At 41.2% G+C, this 20,063-nt stretch overlaps 1 protein-coding gene across 1 annotated transcript in view; it reads left to right on the forward strand.

Annotated features, from left to right (window-relative positions):
* Positions 1-20,063, forward strand: part of map3k3 (mitogen-activated protein kinase kinase kinase 3) — a 100,891-nt gene that overhangs the window by 74,361 nt on the left and 6,467 nt on the right. Inside the window, exons 15-16 of the mRNA XM_055657091.1 lie at positions 4,969-5,098; positions 13,510-13,687. Of these exons, the coding sequence (XP_055513066.1) occupies positions 4,969-5,098; positions 13,510-13,687 (308 nt within the window). The remainder of the gene's footprint in view (positions 1-4,968; positions 5,099-13,509; positions 13,688-20,063) is intronic.

A 20,063-nucleotide genomic window follows, 5' to 3' on the forward strand; every position in this document is an offset into this window, starting at 1 on the left:
AACAGAGACATCGGTTGCACATTGCTACGTCTTATTATGAGCTCCTAATCACACAGGTTTCAGGGAAACAAGTGGGCATGTGTTTGTTTTCATGGGGAGAAAAAACGTTTGGGAAATGAGTAAGACTGAATTGCTGCTTTGCAAAATAAGACTGTAGATATTCATGAAAAAGGGGAAATGAGAATTTAAGTGGAGAAATCGTCTCAATCTCTTGTTCTGTTGCGGTTGGGCATTACGTCTCCTATGACAGAATTTGTCCCAGGACTCGAGCAACTGTGCCAAATGGCCAACCCAAAAATCTTTCCAACTTTTTCCCATCTCTATTTTAAGATAATGAATAGGTTAAAGGGAAAATTCTGGTCTCATTTCTGATGATTGGTTAAGTTAGGTTAGGTTTATTTTTGTCACATGTACCAAGGTACAGTGAAAAGCTTTATTTTGTATACTATCCAATCAAATCTGACAATACTATACATAAATATATTCAAGTCTGACTCGCGTACAATAGGCAGAGCGAACGGAAAGATAGAGTGCAGAATATAGTTAGTTCTACAACAGTTCCAGAGACAAAATCCACAATTAGGTAGCGGAGAATGAAACTACCCCCTCGCTTATGGAAGAACCATTCAAAATCCAGATAAAAGAAGAAGCTGTTTGAGTCTGGTGAATCATGCTTTCAACCTTCTGCCCGGCAGGAGCAGGGAGAAGGAGGAATGAGTAGGGTGAGAAACGTGTTTGATTGTGTCGGCTACTTTCCAGAGGCAGCATGAAGTATTGATCAGGGCTCGAAATTAACGATTGCCCGGGTGCCATTGGCCACCAAACATCCCGCTGTAAAACCTAAAAGTTGAGTTATTTTGCCCAGCTTGGCAAGCAACACCTGCCGTTCAACTATGAGCGGGCCCCCCTCTCTCTCTCTCTCTGTTCTCTATCTCTCTCTCTCTCTCTCTCTCTCTCTCTCTCTCTATCTCTCTATCTCTCTGTCACTCTCCGTGTTCGCCCACCATCCGTGTCTGCGTTTGGGCCGCCATGTCTCCGCTCTCCGTTCTCCACTCGCCGGCCGTTCCTCATCCGCCGGCATTCCCGGCCGCCTTGCACATGCAACAACCACGGCCAGCACATCATCGGCCACCCTGCTTGTGCGCACTGCCACGGCAACTGGTCAGCGCCAGGCACTTTCACCCTCCCTTTGCATTGTGGAAGACCTGGCCGCCATTGCTGTCCGGTCGCCGCCTTGCCGCGACCGCTGAAAACCAACACAGAATCACGCCCTGGAGCTGGAGTGACTCCCTGGAGTAACTCTTGCTGCTGGTTTCCTGGTCCTTCAAAAATATTCTAAATTGAATTTAAACTGGAGTTGGTGGAGGGTCCATCACCAAACTCTGCACAATTATTGTGTGTGTGTATATATATATGTGTATATATATATATGGTCTATGGTATATAAACACTCTGAACTTTTATCTTGTGTTCTGTATTAAGTTTAGACATTCTGTTGTGCTGCAGCAAGTAATAATTTCATTGTCCTATCTGGGACACATGACAATAAAACTATCTTGACTCTTGACTTGGACTTAAGCAAAAAAGGGTTCTTAAGCAAAAAAGACCTACTTTGAATTTAATTGCGTCTGGTTGGGTGAAGACTATTCCATGCTTTAATTGTGCGAGGGAACTCCATGGAGCAGCCAGCATCTCTGGATAGAAGAAATTGGGTGGTGTTTCGGGTAGAGACCCTTTAGATTTCCTCTGGTTTTCGTGATTTTAGTTTAATTTAAAGATACAGTGTGGAAACAGGCCCTTCGGCCCACCGAGTCCACGCCGACCGCCGATCACCCGTACTGTAGTTCTATCCCACACATTAGCAACGTAAGTCAAGAGTGTTTTATTCTCTGACGTCCCAGTTAGTACAATGAAAAACTGTCATTTGGCAACCTAAAAAGCTGCCAATTGCCCGGCTGACAACAGAGAGAAAAGGTTAAGCGAGAGCCCTGTAATGGTGGAGAGTCTGGTCTGCGTCACGAACGGGACTACATCCACTACTCTCTGCAATCTCTTGCGGTCTTGTGATGAGCTGTAATACAACCTGGCAGTAAGCTTTCAATGTTGCCTCTGTAAAAGTTTGTGAGAGTCTTTGGAGACATGCCGATTTTCCTCGGTCTCCGGAGGAAGTAGAGGCGTTAGAGCTGCCTTGGCTGTTGTTTCATTGTGATTGATCCACAACAGATAGTTTGTCAGATTTATACCAAGAAACTTGAAGCACTCAACTGATTAATCAAAATGGTTGCCACTTTAAGTCACTTTCAATATCTCTGCCTTTCGGAGAAATTAATTTTGTAGTGCATTGGTTGAGTAGAAGGTCCTTTAAGGTCCTTTAACTGGAGAAGTAGCTGCTGGATTAGCTTTGATGTTTATCTGCTGTCTGGTAGTAAAATGCTGATAACATCCGTGCTTTTTTTTAATCTACTGCAAACTTTTAAATAGGCTGGTAATTTATTTGTTGATCTTGTAGGAACGTGTACACAAGCTACACCAAAGAGTTACTTAATTATCCTTAGAAAGACACAAAAAGCTGGAATAACTTTTTATTCTTTCGACTGAAGAAGGGTCTCGACCTGAAACGTTACCCATTCCTTCTCTCCAGAGATGCTGCTTTTCCCAATGAGTTACTCCAGCATTTTGTGTTTATCTTTGGTTTAAACCAGCATCTGCAGTTCCTTCCTACACACGTAAACTAATGATGTATATTCTACAGAAGTTTAAATCGCCAAACCTTCCAATTTATTCCTTGCTATCTGTATATGCCCCTCCTCGGCAATGTTGAAATTGGGTTATTATGAGGTGGTGACACGCTTTAAAAACATCCAAATTGCAAGAGGTATTTAATGCAGACCACTCAGTAGCTATCTCCCCCCCCCCTTCATTTCACATGCTGAGAGATTGTAAAAGTTTTCTTCACAGCGAAACAAGGAAGGGTATCTGACCCGAAATGTCACCCATTTCTTCTCTCCAGATATGCTGCCTGTCCCGCTGAGATACTCCAGCATTTTGTATCTATCATTAGTTTACACGTCTCTTATAAATCTTGAAGGTAAAATGCTGCTTTAAGTTCTCTAAAGTTTATTATCTACTTGTTGGAAGGTTAGTGAATTCCAGCCCTAATTGCAGCTTTGGCTTTGTACTACAGCGCTTGTATGTCCCAGTGCTGGTGCCACTATGACTGCCAAGTTCTGTCATGTAATTGCATGTCACATGACAGGATACTGTGTACAAACTTGTAGTAGATTCAGCAGACAGGAAGAGTGTTTTACTGAGATATTACACAGGTTAAATCTCCTTGTGTATATAGTGCACACATGATTCCATAATGGCTATAGTAATTCTATACTTGACGCCTTGCTATTCCACTTTGGCTTCTAGCTTGATTCTGCTTAAACTGTCAGAGTTTTGTTATATCCTTGTCTTTTATTTGTAGTGGGTTGCATATTTATGATGTCAGTAATTGTACTTGTTTAATTGAACAAGGTCTATTATCTCTGTATTATCTCTGTGTCTTTGCATGGATGAATTTATTGTTGAGGAATGGCTGGTGCAGAATGTTAATGTATAGTAATTTACCTTTGGGATCCAGTCAAAAGTGACGCAATGAAAACTTTGAATTTCTGTGGTTTTCTGTTGACATAAACTGATTTTGGGCATGTTTTATTCAGTTTCTCAACAAAGCACCTGGTTATTCTGCAAGATTTAACCCTAAGCTAGAGATATGTCAGTGAAAGTCTATTGAGATGTGTGGAATAAGTAAAGTGAGAGTTATAGGCGAGTTCGGTATTCCGAAAAACGCAAGGAATCATGGGATTTGTCAATGTTCATAAGCTATAACGGTAAATAGATCTCAGCACTATAGATACAGTTAGTATATTTTTGGTCTTTTTTTTTTTTTGTTTGTTTTTTTGTTGGTCTTTTTTTAAGCTTCTATTTGTCTTGGCTAATTCAAAGTACCAAGATATGAAGCTGGAAGGTTTTATGTCATGGAAAGTCGATGCTTTGAAGATTTTTTTAGAGGAGAGAGGGTTAAAAAAAACGGGAAGGAAAGCTGAGCTTGCAGCTCTTGCTGTAGCTGCAGCAGCCATGAGGAAGCCTGTGCTGCCAAATGCAAGTGTAGAAAAAAAGAACAATTTAAATCAGTACAAATAACTCCTTAAAGTCTATTGAAAGTTATAGAAATACATTTACTTCCGTTCTCCCCACTCAAGAAAAAAAAATATGTGTCATTTACTTTCACGATCTCGCTCACTCACGGAGGCATGAACCAATAAAAACAAGAAAAACATCGCAGCTTTGTAGAAAGGCAAAATAAACGCAACTAATTAATATTTATAACAGTATTTCCTTACCTAGAATAATGAAAGATCGAAAATACGGAGGATATAAAGCCCTGTTTACACAAAGCAGCTCAGCGCCGCTCAAGAGACAGGGCGAGTGGTCTACACTTTGCTACACTATATTCCATCTACAACTTATCTGCCCAATCTTCCAACCTATCCAAGTCTATCTGCAGAGACCCTGCTTTCTCTACACTACCTGCCCTTCCACCTATTTTTATTTTTTTATCATCCGCGAACTTGACCACAAAGCCTTCAATACCTTCATCCAAATAATTAAAGTACAACATGAGCAGCGACCCCAGCACCGAACCCTGCGGAACTCTGCTAGTTACTGGCAGCCAACCAGAAAAAATCCCCTTTATTGCCACTCTTTGCCTTCTGCCATCCAGCCAACCTGATATCCATGCAAGTATCTGCCCTTTGATACCATGGGCTCTCATTATCCTTAGCAGCCTCCCATGTGGCACCTTATCAAAGTCTTTCTGAAAATCTAGGTGTACAACTGTTGTTCCTATATTCCATAATAAGTTTGAAACAATCTTCCTGAATCTAAAAAAAAAAAAAAAATGATTACTGTTTTCTCTAGGGTTCAGTGAAGGACCAATTGAAAGCGTATGGAGCACTAACTGAGAATGTGACCCGGAAATACACCAGGCAGATTCTGGAGGGAGTGTCCTACCTTCACAGCAACATGATTGTACATCGGGATATAAAAGGTGAGTGTGGCGCCCAGAGGTTTTTCTCGTACTGATGAAGCAGGAATTTATTGCTATACCTCATTATCCTGAGCATGTGATGTTGGATTGATTCCTTTAACTATAAGAACATCGAAGAAGCAAAGAAGTGGCCTAGTAGCCCCTAGAGGTTGCAAGCTGATCCAGTAATCATCTCGTATCCTGTATCTCATCCACTTTCACACCCAATGGTTCTCTTAGTGTCCAGAAGTATATAATTGTTAGTATTTAATGAATGTAATGACTAAACATTCGTAGTGCTCTGAGCTGGAAAATGTTCTCACTTCATAAGATCATGTGATAAGTTGCATTAGGCCATTTGGCCCATCGAGTCTACTCCGCCATTCAATCATGGCTGATCTATCTATCCCTCCTAACCCAATTCTCCTGCCTGCTCCCCATAACCTCTGACACCCTTACTAATCAAGAATCTTTATCTATTTCTAAATGACCAGCCCTTTATCATGAGGCTGATTCTATTATAGATTTTCTGGGTAAGATTAGGGAACCCTGGATGACAAGAGTTTTTGAGAGTTTGAAGAAGGGGGAAAAAAATAGAAAGCTATGACAGCTACAGACAATTGAAAACGGGGAAGTTCCTTGAGAATGTACTGAAAACAAAATTAGGAGGACAAAGAGGAGACATGAAATATCACTAGCAGACAGGATTACGAAGAACCCCAAGGTATTTTTAGTATGTCGGGACCAAATGATGAGAGTAGGTCCGCTGAGGAAACTAAGGGTTTCTCTCTCATACGCTCTTATGTATCTTTTAACCAGATATTTCCATCACCATTATCAACTTGGCCTCAACTTTTCAGAAATATTCCCTTCATACTAAACACACTTGTTTTCTTTCCTTCACAGTTGTCGCAAAGTGCCGTTAACCTGAAATATTAACTCTGTTTCCCTTTTGACGTTTACTGCCTAACCTGATCAGTTTTTCCAAAATGTTGTTTTTGTTTTGGATTTACAGCATTATACGCTCACTCATAATGTTGATCATTGCCCTTAGTTTCATGCAAACATTTTAAAGTTGCCTTTTCCCCCCTGTGCTACAGAAACCCATTCTATAACCCATTATTAGTTTAGTATTCTGTAATGTTATGACCACATTTCCTTAGAGGGTCCATATTATGTGTTCACTAATTAACCATTGCAGAGATGAGTGAGGTCTATAATAAACTGTTCCCTTGTTGGTTCATGACACATTGTTTCAGAAAAATATACCAAAAACATTTTATAAAATCAAACTGACATAGCAATGGTGGATTAAAAGCATAACCAAGGAGGAGGGGTGGGGAAAGGGAAAATTTGGAGGGAAGATCAGAAGTTGGGTCAGATCCTCTTCAAATGTCAGAAACCATTCCATGCTTCACCCTGCTGTGTCTGTCACTGTTTGATGAATCTGAATGGCATAACCAGTTATTGGGGAGTTTAAAAACCTGCCATGTTTAAATGGGACTGGAGCCACTACTGGCATTTAATTTTGGTTCTCATTTGTTAAATTGAAATCAAATTCTCACTCTGACATGGAATGTTAGTGCAAGGCACACACTACATTATATCAGTGTATTATGCCACTTGCTACGTGAATATTGTTATTTTTTAAAACCTTGCATAGTTTGGTGAGTTTTGCTTAGAATTCGTTTTCTAATTGCTCTTTACTGTAAATCATTTGACCTATCAATGAGCACAAACAAACTGGTTATATTACACTGTCAACAACATTTCATTTCTTATAAACTGGTGTGGTAAGTAGTCCTGCTCCCTCATCCACATTGTCTTCATTGAGCTTGCATTGGAGGCTAAGTCAGTGGATATTTTTACGGCAGAGATAGATAGATAGATTGTTGATCAGTACAGGTGTCAGAGGTTATAGGGATAAGGCAGGAGAATGGGTTGAGGAGGGAGAGATAGATCAGTCATGATTGATTGGCAGAGTAGACGATGGGCCGAATGGCCTAATTCTACTATTCCGTATGATATCCAAAAGGCAGTGCATTAATCACCAAGAGAACGGTTATGAATGAAAGTTCAGTGCTTTGCCACGTCGGACAACATATTTTATTTTGCTCTTTGCTATTTAACATGAAGTTTTTAACCTATTCGTGTCCAACGTAAGAATTAAATATTTGATTATATAACTGCTAAACTCTCGAGTCTACATTAACCTATGGGTTTTGAAGCCGTGAGCAGTAGTCTGGTTTGGTAGCGCTTAGTCTTACTTTCCAATGGTCGCAAGGTTAGTTTTAGCCATTACTATTGAACAACTTGTGCCTCGGGTCACGGTCAGATAATTGGCATTGCATTGAAATTATACAAAATCTAATTGTATTACCAAATTAAATTACAAAAATCAATTGAGAACGATCAGCTTAATTGTTTGGTATATAGTCATACGCAAACAAGAAACTATTAAATGTTTCCAAAAAATGTTTTGGATTTCTATTTTCTTTTGTTTGTAATCTGGCTTGGAGCCAGAAGGGAATTACTTAATTGTTTGTAAGTGCTCTTCTGTGAGTTGCTGTGACCTAGATTGTTTACCAAGCGTGGTTTATAGGAAGAATTAAAAAAATATAATTGTTTGATTGTATTCTGGATAGAATGTGTTCAATAAGAATGCCATTTGGGTCAATAGAGATCTGAAATTTCCCAGATCTTGTCATTTCAACCACCTTGCATTTACAGAATTAATTCAAGGACTGGTTAAATTAATCCAATTCCATCATCTTATCGTAATTTGGGGATTTAAAGGTATAGAAAGCTTTCTTTGTGAGTATCTATGGCGGTGGCTGGATTAAACTGCAATGTTGCTCGTCACTTCCTGTTGAACTTCTAGTCACCGATTGCTGTAACGGTTTATATATTGAAGGATGAGCACTCATATTATGGTCATGTGAAATCTTGGCATGCAAATGGGTCACTTGGCCCATAGTGCCCATGCCGGATAAAATACAACTATTTAAGTTCATCCCACTTCCTTGATCTGTCTTTCAGTTTGACTCTTCAGTGTTCATGCAGGAATTGTTTAAATATTCTAAATGCTTTTACCTCCATCATGCTTTAAAGCAGCACTCATAGTCACCGTAGAATAGAAATGTTCTGTCCTCATACCAATTTTATTACCAATTAACAAAAATCTATGCCCTCCAGTTATAGACCTCACTACCAAGGGATCAAAGTACTTCCTTTTCACCCTGTCGAAGCTTCTAATAATTATATTAATCTTGATTAGATTAGACAAGAGCTCATGCCTATTCAGTCTCTCCTCATGATAATGCTGCAGTCAGAGAATGGGCATGTCAGAGAAAATAAGGTCAAAACATAGAAAAATAGGTGCATGAGTAGGCCATTCGACCCTTGATGCAGGAAAAATGTTCCCGATGTTGGGGGAGTCCAGAACCAGGGGTCACAGTTTAAGAATAAGTGTCAGACATTTAGGATTGAGATGAGTAAAGACTTTCATCAAGAGAGTTGTGAATCTGTGGAATTCTCTGTCACAGAAGGCAGAGGAGGTCAATTCACTGGATGTTTTCAAGAGTTAGATTTAGTTCTTAGGGCTAAAGGAATCAAGTGATATGCGGAAAATGCAAATACGGGGCACTGATTTTAGATGATTAGATGATAAGCAACTAGCCTGTCCAATCCTTTAAGAATTTTATGTTTCTATCAGATCCCTTATCCTAAATTCCAGTGAATACAAGCCCAGTCGATCCATTCTTTCATCATATGTCAGTCCCGCCGTCCCAGGAATTAACCTGGTGAACCTACGCTGCACTCCCTCAATAGCAATAATGTCCTTCCTCAAATTAGGAGACCAAAATTGCACACAGTACTCCAGGTGCGGTCTCACCAGGGCCCTGTACAATTACAGTAGGACCACCTTGTTCCTAAAACTCAAAACCTCTCATAATGAAGGCTAACATGCCATTAGCTTTCCTCACTGCCTGCTGTACCTGCATGCTTACTTTCAGTGACTGATGTACAAGCACGCCCAGGTCTCGTTGCACCTCCCCTTTTCCTAATCTGACACCATTCAGATAATAATCAGCCTTCCTGTTCTTGCCACCAAAGTGGATAACCTCACATTTATCCACATTATTATACTGCATCTGCCATGCATCTGCTCACTCACGCAACCTATCCAAGTCACCTTGCACCCTGATAGCATCCTCCTCGCAGCTCCCACTGCCAGCCAGCTTTTTGTCATCCGCAAACTTGGAGTTGTGAGGACCTTTCTGTCCTGGGTTTCCTCCATTGTCAGAGTGAGGTCCAGCGCAAATTTAGGGAACAGCACCTCATATTTAGCTTGGGCATCTTACGCCCCAGCAGTATGAATATTGACTTCTCTAACTTCAAGTGACCCTTGCTTTCTCTCTCTTTATCCCTCCCCCTTCCCAGTTCTTCCACCAGTCCGACTGTCCCTCTAATTACATTGTATCTCTGTCTGCTTTGTTGTCACCTTCTCCTAACTAACAATGGCTTATTCTACATTTTCCTTGATCTGCATCTCTTTTGATCTCTTACACTTCCTTATCTCTGTAACTCCCTCTCCCCGACGCTCAGTCTAAAGAAGGATCTCGACCCTAAACGTCAGCAATACCTTATGTCCAGAGATGCTGCCTGTTCCACTGTTACTCCTGCATGTTGTGTCTACTATGCATTGATGAAGTTCTCTAGAGTGTATTTTAAAAGCGCATGCCTAGAGCTTCTCGTGCTGCTTGTGGCATAATAGTGTGGCGGAAGAGCTCAGCACCAATGACCATTTTGGTCATTGGCTCTAGGCTGAAACTTGTAGTTGTGTTAGAAGCCACAACACATTGGCCATTTTCTTAACAGCGACTCAAGCGTCCTACCTGGCAGACCAGTCAGTAGATTGGTGACCACAAGACCAGTTGGGTCGTTGCAGTGACGGGAGTGAGTTGGAAGGGGGTGATGGCACGTTGGGAAGCACAGTGTTATGGGTGGAGCGGAAGTGGATAATTGTTTTTTTGTTTTGTTTTTTAATCAAAAAATGTATTAAATTCTTAAAAATATAATATTTACACTACAATAAAACAAGCCAGAACCCACCACCATAATACAATACAAACATATATCCATAATAAACTACAATACAACTATGTTACAATCCTTATTGAGGATACATTCAACACCCTGCGTAGCCCAGCGGTCCCGGAACTCCCTCAGGGTGCCCGTGGACAGGGCGTATTCCCTTTCTAACCTCGCCCGGGCACGGACGTAACCCTGGGAAAGGGGCAGGCAGCCGTCTCGGGTAGAGCCCTCCACCGCCTGGTGCCTTGAGCAACCAGTGGATAATTGTTGGAGGGGAATTACATCAACCCCTGTGCCCCGTTACATTTGGAAGAGTGGCTGAAAGCAGGAAGAAAGCAAAGGGATTTGCTGAGTGACGTGACCGGATAGCTCACTCACATCAGTAGAATGTTTGTTCAAAATATCAGCACCTTCAGAAGAAAACAATTTGAAGATCAGTAATGCAGTCAAAAGGACTTGCTTAATATATGAATATAACACATCGCCTTTAGTGATATTTAATTGGATTTATTGTTTAGATTGCTAAATTATTAAATTTTGTGAGCTACAGAGCAAGTCAGCTGAACCTTTGAAAACCATTGATCAACTGCACTCCAGACATCCACATTTGGAGATGTCGGAGAGGAAAGCATGTGCAGAACATGTCAGTTGGTGAAGAATATGCAACATGAATAAGATGGGGAAATGGAGATAGTGTAAGGACTGGGTAATGTGGCTACGTGGCCAAAGTAGCAGGAAACTGAAGCAGGAAAATCTTGCAATGGCAGAGGTCGTGACTGACATCTGAGCCCTTTGTTGGCTTCGAGGTCTGGAAGGGGGAAGAGAAGTGTGCCCTACTCGCCCTGCCTTTCTGATAATCAGCCTAGAAGTCTGGAGCAGGAAGCCAGTCTTAATCTCTACTTAAGCAAACAAATATTTTTCCTGTGTTTAAGCTTCTGTAGGGCTGACTGAAAACATTGTGTCCATTTGGTGTTCAGAAAGAAGATCTTGAGAAGGGGTAGAGAGTAAGAGGGAGGCTTTATTTTAAGATAAAACAACAAAATAAGTATTTAAGAAGGAACTGCAGATGCTGGAAAATCGAAGGTACACAATAAAGCTGGAGAAACTCAGCGGGTGCAGCAGCATGTATGGAGCAAAGGAAATAGGCAACGTTTCAGCCGAAACCCTTCTTCAAAATAAGTATCCAGGTTCAAACTGAATTGAATGGAGAGATAAATGTTTTCAATTTGGCAACAAACTTGGAAGGAGATAGGCAGGTATATTGAAACATTATTTATGTAGACCATGGTTAATTGGAATTAGGAGTCCAGCGGTGTCGCATAGCTGTGCAGAATGGCTTTGGGAAACAGGCTAAACTCCAAGATATTGTGCATTTCCTGCCATGGAAGCCTTGACTAATGCATCAACCGTCAACAATGAGAGATTGAAAGATACGTACACAGAGAATATTTGACCTGTGAAGTACAGAGGAAGAAGGGGTCGTGTAACAGTATTGCTGACTGAAGAATACAAGGCCATGCATCACACAGAATTACTGCTAATGACCCAGCCATACTGCAGTTGTTCATCTTAACCAACGTACAAGCCCACTGCTTTTTCAAAGTTCACGTAAAGAACATGCATGAGGGCAAAACATAACTGGCATCCATAGATCCTTCATAAACTGTAAAGGAGTGGACTCGCGTTTACAGATCAGTTAGGTTTGACTTAAGTGATTGGCAAATTATTGGAATCAGTTCTGAGGAACAGTGTAAACCGCCATTTAGAAAAATACAGATTAATCGGGTGATCAGGAGGGATTTTCTGCCCGACTAAATTGATTATTATTTTGAAAGGATAATGAAGCAATACATTTGATGTAATCTACATGACCTTTGACTAGGTCCTGCGTAAAGGGGTTGTCCCACTTGGGCGACCTAATCCACGAGTTCTGGCGAGTTTGCCCTCGACTCATACTCATAGCATGGTCGACATGAGGTCCTAGGAGGTCTTTGTAATTCTCCTTCATGCTTGAGAGTAGTCCCCGTGTACTCGAGGCCTCAGCTAGGTCGCGGCGTATTTTTCAACATGTTGAAAAATGCCCGGCGAGTAAAAAAAGGTCGCCATGGAAAAAATCTATACTTTTTTTTTACTCGTAGGTTTAGTTGTAGTAGGTCGTCGTGTTAGTCGTAGGTAATCGAGGTTAGTCAAAGGTAGTCATAGATAGTCTTCATCATAGTCAAAGGGAGGTCGAAGGAGGTCGTCTTTACTCTCCAATTTTCCCGAAGTTAGTCGTAGCTAGTCTTCAACAAGGAGGTCTTCTACGTGAAATTTTTTCAAACTCTCCCAAACTCTTTTTAAGTCGCCAGTTAGGTCGCCCAAGTGGGACAGCCCCTTAACAGCCCAATCAAAAGAGTAAAAACTCTCTGAAATTCAAAGGAGAATCAGCTCAGTGACAGGAAGCAAAAGTTAATGGTTTAGGGTGTTTATGTAACTGGAAGGCTTTTGGACTTTGTAATACATTTGAATGATTTTGGCTTCACTGTAGGAGTATGATAAAGAAGGTTGTGTCTGATACAAAAGTTAGCCTTGTGATTGACAGAAAAGAGGAAAGCTTTAGACTGGACATCACAGATGATTTGGTTAGTTTACAAGAAAAGTGACAACTTGAGTTTGATTCGGAGAAGCGAGAGGTAATGCATTTGTACAGGTGCATCAAGACTGAGAGGAATGCAGGCAGGTCATGCTAGAACTGTGCACTATACCAGTTAGATTGTGGTCTGAACACAACATTGCAGGAAAGATATGATTGCGTAGTGAACATGAAGATATTGCCAGCTGTGGAAGACTGTAGTTATGAGAAAGGTTTTAGGTTTCTGTTGGGTTTGGGTTTTGAAAAGTCTGAGATTTTCTTTGGATTAGAGGGAAGAATTAATTGGTGGGCTGAGGGAGAGTAAAAAGGAAGGACTTCACCTTAGTCGAGGAGGCTAAAGTCCGGAACATAGATTTAAAGTAATCGGTGGAGGGTTAAAGGAGCATTGATAGCTTATCAGCTAGTGGATGGTCGGGATCTGGAGCTTACTGCCTGAAAAAGTGACTGAGGCTAATGTCTTCATCACATTTGAAGAGTGCTTGGATACATGTTTGAAGTACCATGACCGCTGGGATTCTGTGCAGTTCCTTTCGCTTTCACTCTTGCTGTGAAAAGGTGAGATGGGTAACTGATACCACAGCACAGCTACATCAGTGCATTGTGTAGGCCCGAGTGTCTTTATCGAAGTCATAACTCTATCTCTTCAGTTTTCTCTCCATTTGTGACATTTTGAATGTTATAAATCTTTCCGATCTGCTTTCAGGAGCCAACATTCTGCGAGACTCTGCAGGGAATGTAAAACTGGGTGACTTTGGAGCAAGCAAACGACTACAGACAATATGCATGTCGGGGACAGGGATTCGCTCAGTCACTGGGACGCCGTACTGGATGAGCCCAGAAGTTATCAGTGGCGAAGGCTATGGAAGGAAAGCCGATGTTTGGTGAGTAGATGTGGATTTGAGACTTATCAGTTTTACACTGCAGAAACATTTAATCCAACACCACTCTGCCCAAGCCACTCTCTGAAATGCTTTCAGGCTGTGAATTCATGTAATCCTGTCTTCCCTGTATCATCTAACAATCATCTAAAATCTTTAAAAACAAGACCACCAAGATGTCTTTCTTGGCTATGATGAAAAATTGTGGCTGATCTGGGGACATGAGCACACCTTGTTTCATTTAATTAATGGCTTGCAAGCTTCACACAATTCATGCCCAGCCTAGTGAATATGAAATAAACAATTGCAACATTCACAATTCTTTAGTTATTATTTGGTTGACAATATTCAGATCAGTTGCTTTTAGACTGAAATATAGAATTCAGTTTAGTTTAGTGTGGAGGTACACCGAGGAATTTGTCCTCATAACTAACCCCCGGCCCCAAGATGAACATAGCTGAGAAATATCATTGTAGTCATCCACAAGGAAGAGTACATTTAAAGAATAACATTGCACCTGTGTTAGTCTCAAAACACATCCCCCTCCCCCTCCCCCTCTCCACCATGAGCTCAAGTATTCCTTCCCCCCCTTCAGATTTAAATGACCCCTCATGCTTCCGTTCCCTTATCCTGGTGTAGAGGGTGCTTCACCACGCCCTCTGTTGTCTCTTGTCGCACATCGATCCAAGTACGCTTAAAAAATCTTAATGGAGTCTAGGTCACTGATAGTGGAAGCCACCTGCCCATGCACAGTCCAGAGCATAAACCCTTTGTGGTATATTGAGGGACACTGTTGGCTGGTGAGCAGCTTATTGGAACTAGACTTCTGGCTGAACGGTTTTGGCGAGCTGACTATTTTCCACGTGTGGGTCCCTTGAAGACAGAAACAGGTGAATTTATTATGGGGAACAAAGAAATGGCAGACGAGTTGAACAGGTACTATGGTTCTGTCTTCCTTAGTGAAGAAAACCAGAAAAAAGAAGAAACTGAAGAAAAATTCACATGTCAGGAAATTGTGTTGGGTAGACTGATGGGACTGAAGGCTGATAAATCCACAGGGCCTGATGGTCTGCATCCCAGGGTACTCGAGAAGGTGGCTCTAGATATCATGGACGCATTGGTGATCATTTTCCAATGTTCTATAGATTCTGGAGCAGTTTCTGGAGATTGGAGGGTAGCTAATGTTATCCCACTATTTAAGGAAGGAGGGAGAGGAAGCAGTACGCTTAAATCTGCCCATGGAATTATAGCCTGACATCAGCGGTGGGGAAGATGCTGGAGTCAATTATTAAAGATGTATTAGTGGCGCATTTGAATAGCAGTAACAGGATCGATCCAAGTCAGCATGAACGACAGATGGCGCAATGGGCTAAGTGTTCGGTTGGCAACCGGAGGTAGCCAGTTCGAATCCCGCTTGGAGTGCATACTGTCGTTGTGTCCTTGGGCAAGACACTTCACCCACCTCTGTTAATGCATTTCGTTGTCTCTGTACTGTACACTGACAATGACAATTAAAATTGAATCTGAATCTGAATCGGATTTACGAAGGGGAAATCATGCTTGACTAATCTTCTGGAATTTTTTTAAGGATGTGACCTGTAAAATGGACAAGGGAGAGCCAGTGGATGTAGTGTACCTGGAGTTTCAAAAAGCATTTGATAAAGTCCCACACAGGAGATTAGTGGGCAAAATTAGAGCACATGGTATTGGGAGTAGGGTATTGACATGGATAGAAAATTGGTTGGCAGACAGGAAACAAAGAGTAGGGATTAACGGGTCCCTTTCAGAATGGCAGGCAGTGACTAGTGGGGTACCGCAAGGCTCAGTGCTGGGACCGCAGCTATTTACAATATACATTAATGATTTGGATGAAGGAATTAAAAGTAACATTAGCAAATTTGCAGATGACACAAAGCTGGGTGGCAGTGTGAACTGTGAGGAGGATGCTATGAGGATACAGGGTGACTTGGGAATGTTGGGTGAGTCAGAATTCATGGCAGATGCAGTATAATGTGGATAAATGTGAGGTTATCCACTTTGGTGGCAAGAACAGGAAGGCAGATTATTATTTGAATGGTGTCAGGTTAGGAAAAGGGGAAGTACAGCGTGACCTGGGTGTCCTTGTACATCAGTCACTGAAAGTAAGCATGCAAGTACAGCAGGCAGTGAAGAAAGCTAATGGCATGTTTGCCTTCATAACGAGAGGAGTTGAGTATAGGAGCAAAGAGGTCCTTCTGTAGTTGTGCAGGGCCCTGGTGAGTCCTCACCTGGAGTATTGTGTGCAGCTTTGGTCCCCTAATTTGAGGAAGGACATTCTTGCTATTGAGGGAGTGCATCGTCGGTTCACGAGGTTAATTCCCGGGATTGAGCGACTGGGCTTGTATTCACTGGAATTTAGAAGGTTGAGAGGGGATCTTATAAAAACATATAAAATTATTAAGGGACACGCTGATGCAGGAAACAAGTTCCCGATGTTGGGGGAGTCCAGAACCAACTGCCACAGTTCAAGAATAAGGGGTTGGCCATTTAGAACTAAGATGAGGAAAAAAAAATTCACCCTGAGAGTTGTGAATTTGTGGAATTCTCTGCCTTGGAAAGCAGTGGAGACCAATTCACTGGATGCATTCAAAAGAATTAGACAGGGCTAGCGGAATCAAGGGATATGGGGAGAAGGCAGGAACGGAGTACTGATTGTGGATGATCAGCCATGATCACATTGAATGACGGTGCTGGCTCGAAGGGCCGAATGGCGTACTCCTTCACCTATTGTCTGTGTATTTATGTAAAATGGTAAATACCAACAATTAAATATCTGCTGGTCGGGTAATCAGAAGATTCAGGCACAAGAGACTGCAGTTTTCCTCCACTGATGCTGTCTGACCTGCTGAGTTTCTCCATCAGCTCTCCTTATTGCAAGCAGGAGATTCAGCTCATTTGGCGCCACAGCATGGCAACTCTGCTTGTTGGTCCCAGAGGACCTACTATCATCCAATACAACTCTTTTACTCTTTTAAATTTCTTTTTTTTTTAACCAGTAAATCTAGCACTGTTTCTAGTTTTTGCTACAATGCAAAGAACTATAACCTGCACTTTATTATATTTTCCTTTGAGTTGATCTTGATTGTCTTTTTGTATAGTATCATCTGATCTGATTGGATCACATGCAAAACAAAGTTTTTCACTCTACTTCAGTACATGTGACAATTATATACCCAAACTAATCCCATTTTCTGGAGTAGCCCTTGCTTGATTCAAGCCAAACCTCCGATGGCCTAGAGAATGAGACAAAATAGGGTCAACTATTAACAGCCATCAACAAACACCCTCGTTGGGAAGACGTCTAAGTTAGACCAGATTTCAAGGAGGATGCTTTCCTGATTGTGATTGAATGAAGCACTTGAATGTTCAGCCGCTGCACGATTTCTTGGTTCACATGAATTACCATTTTGGTGACCGACTGCGAGGTCCAAAGGCTTATGGAAGAAGATTGGATATTTAGCTCCTCAAGCTGTCCTGATCAACATGACCTTGTACTTCCCAGTGTTAGAGCAGCACCCTGAGGAACCTCATGTTACTGCAATCAAATAACGGCATGGTTGTTTGGATTTGTAATGTAAAACTCCTATCGATCGTGCATGCAATGAGTGTGGTACAATGGATCATTGTAAATATTATGCAGAAAAGCATTTGCTTTAGTTAACAGGACATCAATTTTAATTTCAGTAGAACTTGCAGGTCTGAAGAACTTCCCCCATCTTCTCCACTATCTAAGCTAACTTGTTTTTCTCTTTCCCAGTTCTGATGAAGGGTCCCACACCTGAAACATTGTTTCTCTCTCCACCTAATCTGCAGCTTTTTAGCTATTTCTGTTTCATTTTATGATTTGAAGCATTGCACAGCCAATGGGAAATATTTTTAGAATGCAGTTACTTCTGTAAAGTAGGAAACACAGCAGCCAATGTGCAGCAAAGCCCCTGATGCTAACCAGGTAATCTGTTTTAATGATGTGGATTAGCTAAGAGATAAATATTGAACAGGTTGACCCCGGCTCCTCGTCATGCTAGTGGGATGGAATATTTTACTGAAGGAGAGCTGAAGGAGAGCGTACACTTGCTCGTTCTTCCCAGTAAAATTCCAGCCTTTGTGTTCAAATTTCTGGGGAGACTTAAATCCTTAATGTTCTTGAGCTGAACTATTACTATCATCAAGCTCTATAAACTTAGCAACAATATCAAAAGTATACACAATTACGAGGGGCGCAGATAAAGTGAATAGTCAGCCTTTTTTCCCCCAAAGGATTCTAAAACTCGAGGGCACAGGCTTAAAGTGAGAGGTTTGAAAGGGAAATCGGGCAAATTTCTCACTCAGACGGTATTCTGTATCTGGAACGAGCTGCCAGAGGAAGCCATAGAAGCTGATACTATTACAACTTTCAAAAGATATTTGGACATTTGTATGGATAGGAAAGATTTAAAGGGATATGGACCAAATGCGGGCAAATGACACTAGCCCAGAATAAGTTGGATGATCAGCCATGATCATATTGAATGGCGGTGCAGGCTCGAAGGGCCGAATGGCCTACTCCTGCACCTAATTTCTATGTTTCTATGTTTCTAATAACAACTTGGCCGACATAGATAAGTTGGGCCGATGGCCCTGTTTCCACCTATGACAATCTGAGGCAGAGTAGAGATGAGCATGATGGATGTGGGAGACTGTTTTTATGTTTATGTTCCATGTAATTCTTTAATTGGGATTTTTTTTTAAAACACACCTGAATCAATAATGTATTGACTTTAAATCAGAATATATATTGAATATTATTTGAAACTACTGTGATATTGCTTCAGGATATTTGGACAATTTGAATGAAATGTGCCACAATAGTTGTGATTTGGTGATTGGAATTTTGCCTGGAATCATAGAATCAAATTGCATGATTAGTCCCATTTCACTGCATTTCCTCCACGGTCGTGCTAATAATGTGTTGGTACGTTATTGTAGCTTCAGGCTCCACCCTGGAGAAATGACCAGCTGAGCAAACCTGATGTTCCAGTGCTCTTTTAAAGATGTACTGCTGAGATGTTAAACCATGCCAACCTATGCCTGTCGAATATGGTTGCAAAGGATTTCATGTCACTTTTCCCAGAGTTTTACTAGTCTTCTGGCCAACATATTTTCCAGTCAAACAAATTGTCTTTTTTATGAAATTTCCTTTTAAGCAGCCTTTTTAGTTCAGTTGTGCCCAAATCAGCCACTTTCTTTTACTTGTTTTACAACTGTTACCACAATTCCAATAGTGGCACATTTGACTAGATCTCTTTGGAGCACCCTGAGAATGTAAATGGCATGAAACAAATACAAAAACCAAATATCCCCCCTTCTCTGAATTATTTTGAATTATTAAAGTCAGATATACTGAGCTTAGTTTTGATGGCTTTTATTAAAGTGATTCAATAGTATAGTGAATAATGGGGCGTTAAGTTGCATTCCACTTAAATCATTGTCTCGTGTTACAGGTTATTTAATTAATGGGAAGGTCCTGCTTTTAGTTAGATCAGTGATTAATGGTAGCTTTATACATATTCAGTGTGACTGCTTGCAGGAGGCTTTTAATGTACCTTGATAGCCAGAATATCTATTGGGCAATTGATGCTATTTCATAACACTCCTTTTGTAAATTTGCTACAAATGACCATGTGATGCTGGACACAAGAATCCACCCCATTCTAACTTCAACACACAGCAGATGTTTGCTGAATATTATAACATGAATTCTGACAAGGTCCATTCTTTCACATGGACTTTTGAACTTTTTATGGGTTCTTTGAGCAAGAGAATGACGTGAACATGACTTGATCTTTGATTATTATCTATTATTATTATTATTATTGAAGGAGGGAGACTGGTGTCTACAAAATGCTTTAGCCTGCCTTGTGTGGCCCTTCATTACGCCACACTTATAGAATGTAGAAGGGCGGCAGAAAAGACCCGCGTCCCCAAGATCCAATGTAGTCTGTGTGATTTCACAAAGTGAATGGTCTCTACATTAGGTTGGCTTGTTTTGATCTTATTCCTTGTGTAATGCCTTGGTGGATTGGTAGATTTTCATCAGGAGATTTGGATCTGGCAACGAGTCAGGGCTAAGTGGTGAGCTGGCTATTTATAGGGTGGAATTTTCCTATTTCACAGGCTACAGTCTGGGAGCACAGTAAAGAAAATAAGGAAATGTGGCAATGAAGGGAATGCAATGCCAAGTGAGTTTGTTATTCCAAATGACATTTGACATGGTGTTTTTGCTGCATTATTCGGAGGAATTTTCCATGATAGAGAACAGCAGCTCAATGTTCCAGTACACCAGACCAGCCCTACGCATTCA

This window comes from Leucoraja erinacea, chromosome 27, assembly GCF_028641065.1.
Source record: "Leucoraja erinacea ecotype New England chromosome 27, Leri_hhj_1, whole genome shotgun sequence".
Taxonomy (NCBI): domain Eukaryota; kingdom Metazoa; phylum Chordata; class Chondrichthyes; order Rajiformes; family Rajidae; genus Leucoraja; species Leucoraja erinaceus.